The 4,929-nt window shown below is 37.3% G+C and overlaps 1 protein-coding gene across 1 annotated transcript; it reads right to left on the bottom strand.

Annotated features, from left to right (window-relative positions):
- Positions 1 to 1,303: 1,303 nt before the first annotated feature.
- On the bottom strand, positions 1,304 to 2,842 carry LOC131071694 (galactolipase DONGLE, chloroplastic-like). The gene has a single exon (XM_058007637.1). The coding sequence runs from the start codon at positions 2,840 to 2,842 to the stop codon at positions 1,304 to 1,306; it is 1,539 nt and encodes a 512-aa protein (XP_057863620.1).
- Between the last annotated feature and the right edge of the window lie 2,087 nt (positions 2,843 to 4,929).

The following is a 4,929-nucleotide window of genomic DNA, read 5'->3' as shown; positions in this document are numbered from 1 at the left end:
CTACTCTCTCTACACAAATCAGCTCCAAATATGCTCTCGTATTTTTAGGACTTCAATGGTGAGTCATGCCTGATCCTGCTCTGACATCTTGATATAGCTACAAAAATAAACAACAGATCATATAGAGCACAAAACTTTATTCAAGAGAAGAAAACTACTATATTATTAAACAAAGGAAGTTTCGAAGAAGCTCAACAAATTCCAACAAAGATAGATCTACACTTAACTGAAATTAATCTGTCATTTCTAGGGTCCTACTCTAACAAATTGTCAGATTGTCAGAGTTGAAACTAACATTCAAAGACATAAAATTTCTACAATTCATAATATTGACTTGAAACTTCTAGTCAAAAATGATTTCTCTATCAAATATTTACACTATCAAATCCAAAAATTCAAAACTAATAAAACTAACACCATCAACTGTCAAACAAAACTGCCAACAATATTCACATGATACGTTTATTGATTAATTCCAAATACTTCTCTCAGCATATTTCAAGGGCTTACAAGCCCTCTCCCCGCTGTGTATAAAACTGAAAGAGTAGCAAATTTTTAGTTTTAGTTTTAAACAAATTCGTTCAGATTTCAAAATTGAAGTGAACAATTTGAAAAGAAAAGAAAGATTAGATGGAATCATCTTGAGTAGATTTAAGAACTGCTAATTGGAGATTCTATTATTCATTAGGGATTGGAATTTGAACCTTCTTTTATCAGCATATTCAGGGGCTTACAAGCCCTGTCCCAACTGTGTATTGTGTATATTTTCCTTCATAAGCCATACTTCTTTGTTGAGGACTCTTAAACTTTGTTACGATTACATACGGTGTGAATTGATTTCTCTAAATGTTTTCATTATTGACCCATACTTTGTCTGTTTTATGCTCCTAATCTTTGTTCTTATTAGAGGTATTTTGGCCTGTTTTCTTAATATTTCCTTCTGTTAATCTTGTTATTAGGGCTCACATTTGATCAACTTTCAAAGTTGTATTTGACTGTTATATGACAGAAGAATTTACTACCTCCGTTTGAAAGCAGTTGATATAGTTATGCAAACCAATCAGCAAAAGAAGGGGTAATTTGTCAGTCACTATCATTTGGATTGAACAGCCTATTAACCAGGTCAATCATTTGGAAATCCATCCATTGTTCAGCAATATATTCATGAAAATGAAATGTTTTGTACTTGAAAATGAAGCCGAGAGAAAGAATGAAAATTTGTGTATTTCAAAAAAGTATTATATTACAAGTATATTTGTTGCAGACCCCTTTGTGCCAGATGGGCGGGGCCATTTTTTTCTTCTTATTGTCTGGTTGCCTCCAGCAAGTTTGAATTTTTGTCCCCCCTCCAGAGCGAAGCAACATGATTGAGATTCATATGCTTCCCGAAGAAGTTGCATGCCTTGCTTACTAGTGGCTGTAACTGAACACTAGGCAAGGAAAATCTTGGCAATTGCTGCCGCAGCTGCTCGCAGTCAATATTGTGCTGATTAATATGACAGCATTCTAACAACTGCAAGTAAGTGGCAAGGTCGTGAATACAGCAAGGATGTTGCGTCTTGGGTTGGAAGAAGTCTGAATACAAGTTGTGATCCAGTGCCAGCTCCACACCCACATGACAGTAACTCCAGGGGATTCTGTCCAACACATTCTCCCATAGTTTGAAATTCTCATTGAATATCACGCCAGGTAACTTCGTCACCACGTCGTGGACGTTGACAACTCTTAGAATCTTGAGGCCGAGCTCTTCACACCTTTCCTTGAACGCAGCGTTCCCAACACGAGGGCCTGCGAAGGAGTAGACTGTGATTGGAAAACTGGAGGAAGAAGTGTACTCGGGTCTATTAATACCCAATTCAGCAATGTCGTATGCACACAACGTAGCCAATGCACTGCCCATGCTGTGACCTGTTATGGTTATGCTCAGCTCTTCTCCCTTATATTTTTTCACAAGCCTTGAAATCTCGGACAACAGCTGCTCTCTTGCACTGCCATTGTTGAACTTACATGTGGGATCCTCCGAAGTGTAGAGCCCCAGGAAGCCCATTTCCACCTTGACATCTTCACTGCAATTCAGGGGATTCAAACGAGCAGGAGTTAAAATATCCATGAAATTGGAGACCCATTCCATATGCGTGGCAGTGCCTCTGAGAGCAATAACAATGTCTCTTCTCCCGAGGCGTTTAATCTCCTCCTCGTCCTCTGCAACTGCAACGTAACCAATCCAGTTGGAGCCTTCCCCTTCCACTTTATTTTTCAACAAATCTGGAATGTTGACATCTGGCGTTGCATAGATATATTTGGTGACTTTATACCCACAGTCCTCCATACCCAAGTCGGATAAAATGCTATTCCGGTTATACTTGCAGCTGCCGTAATGCTTGGATCCGGGCTGCAATTCAATGGCCTCGTAGCAGGATCTCACAAACACTCCATATCTGATGATTTCCGAGACCAGAGCAGGATTCAAGGGATTCAACAATCCTTCCCAATTGTTAGATCCCTGAATTTCTCTCCAGGACTCTGCTAAACACAACTCCTGATTCTTCTCAGAGGCTAGCGAAAATGAGGATTCGGGGCTGTTGTCCAGAGCCCTGAAATGGAGTATCTCATCTGAATAAAGGGTGGAGGGGAAAAATGGAGCCAATTCTGGAGTGGGGCTTTGCAAAACCATTTGCTTGTTTGTGAGGCGAGGAGGTGCTACAGTTGCAATGGCGCTGATTCGCAAACTCTCCGATCGTTTCTTGCTGCACTTGTTGTTGAAGGCGTTGGCAATTGTGGGGCAAGCTTTTGATGATTTTGCTGCACCAGATAAACGGTGGGAAGAGTGAGCGAGCATCATTGCGAATGCGTTGCGCTATTGTGAATACTTACTTGATCCCGAATTGGGTTTATATAGAAGATGAGTTTGTTTTAAATGTCAACGGCTTTACGGGCATAGCCTGGAAATCCAGGGAGGGAAAGGTGCGATTGACTTTTATTGGCTTACCCTAGACTGTCTTGCCTGTTTGCCAGTGTGCACTCTCCCTCCTTCCCTCCTTCCCGGTTTTAAAGGAACAATGCCATTTACTCCTTATTTTAAGGGAGTAACAGTGTCATTTGACCGGCTAATTTTTCCTATTCCATTAGGAAACCCACCCAAAATGTCCCATGCTTTTTCGGCTGCGCTATAAACGTTGCATTACTTTTAAGGATTTCGACTTCAAACCCGTTGAATTTTACAATTTATTTTTGTCATTTTGCTTCCCCGGTCAAAACCTCTGCAAGACTGTTCCTTATTTTTAATGATTTTATCGCTACTGTTTTGTTGAATGGGAGACTCCCATATTTTAAACTCGCAGTTTTGTCTGTCTCGCAGGGGATTGAAGGCATATGTTTCTTTTCTACCGAGTGAAGAATAGAATGAATGAAAATTCCACTCGGTTTGCTTACCCAACAACAAAACATATTTTATAGGTATCCTGAAACGAATTGAAATATTACAAGTTATGTTGTTGACGAGGAAGAGCAAAGGTAAGCCATCTGAGAAAGCTGCCCGCTGCATCCACGCGGCACTGCCAGCACAGCGTACAGGGAAAATATATATTATAGATAGCCACACGCTTCCCTTTGCCTCCTGGAATTTCTAACTGCAATAAAATCTTTTGCTTTCTTTTCTATTTTATTTAATAGCTGCATTATTTAGATTAAATAATCAAAATGATCGGCTCTTAGATTGGAAGATATCCAATATCAACGACAACCCATAATGCATGAGCTTCTGCATATTCGGTAGAAAAGAATCCACCAATATTTCTTGCCTGCACTCCATTACTATCTTCTGTCTTTCTGTAAAGTTTGTTTTATTCACCGCAGAAATGGTCTCGGAGCGTAGATTGGCTAAGCATTTGCAAAAAAAAACCCAGAATATCTCAACCGCATTTTCTTATAGAAATAAAAAATATATGAAATATATTATGCCGTCACCATTATCTAAGATGTAGAGAGAGTATGTCTTAAAAATATAGTCATTAGCTGTTAAATGAGGAAAAAATAAAAGAAAAGAGTCGATATAAATTTTAAAAACATATTAGCTGTAAGACGTGGATGCAACTGCTTTGCAGATTTGTGGTTAGGGAAAGAAAGGTTTTAGGAGCTGGTAAGAAATGTTATTGTTATTCAGCTATGCTACTTGGAAGCATTGTGGCCAACCATGTTGATGGAGCAACTAGCCTATAACAGTGAGGGTTCTGATTATAATTAAAGAATGCTAATCCTTATCTTTAGATTTATTCATTTCATTATTGGCAACTTATCATAGTTATTAGATTTTGTTTGTGTGGCATGTGTTAATAAGTTTTTTTAAATTTAATCAAATTGTTAAAATAGAGTTTTCTATATTGAAAATATCTTTTACTTGCAGATATTTATAATCATGAAAGTTTTTATGTTTTGAGTTCACTCGATGTTATATTTAGAGGGATCATTTTAGTTTATTGTAAGATATTTAATAGTTCTCTTATATTTTAGATCTACGATTACTACTTGTAAACATTATGAAGAACATTTATCAATAAATTTTCATTAGATGAAGGTATCTAGAACATTTTACATGTTTGAGAGTATTTTACATGATCTTTTATCTAGTCATTGAATTGATATCCTTGTTTAACACAAGCGGGTAATTATATTTTTCATGTGCAGAACATTGAGACAACTTGAAATTAGCTACTGAAACTTACTAATTGTCAAATCTATTGGAACATATCATATTTGAATATTAGATTAGATTTACGCTTGTAAGATCGAATATACAACCACATAAATGATCTAAAATAACATATACATTATTGAATAATTCCAAATCATTCATTTGAACTTCATTGGTATTTTGTAACATAAGGTGAATCACCATTTGACATGTGTCATAATTTCCAACTAAGTATCAAT

Source organism: Cryptomeria japonica, chromosome 3 (assembly GCF_030272615.1).
Source record: "Cryptomeria japonica chromosome 3, Sugi_1.0, whole genome shotgun sequence".
NCBI classification, from domain to species: Eukaryota; Viridiplantae; Streptophyta; class Pinopsida; order Cupressales; family Cupressaceae; genus Cryptomeria; species Cryptomeria japonica.
Note: the sequence above shows the minus strand (reverse complement) of the source record. Positions and strands in the feature narration are given on the sequence as shown.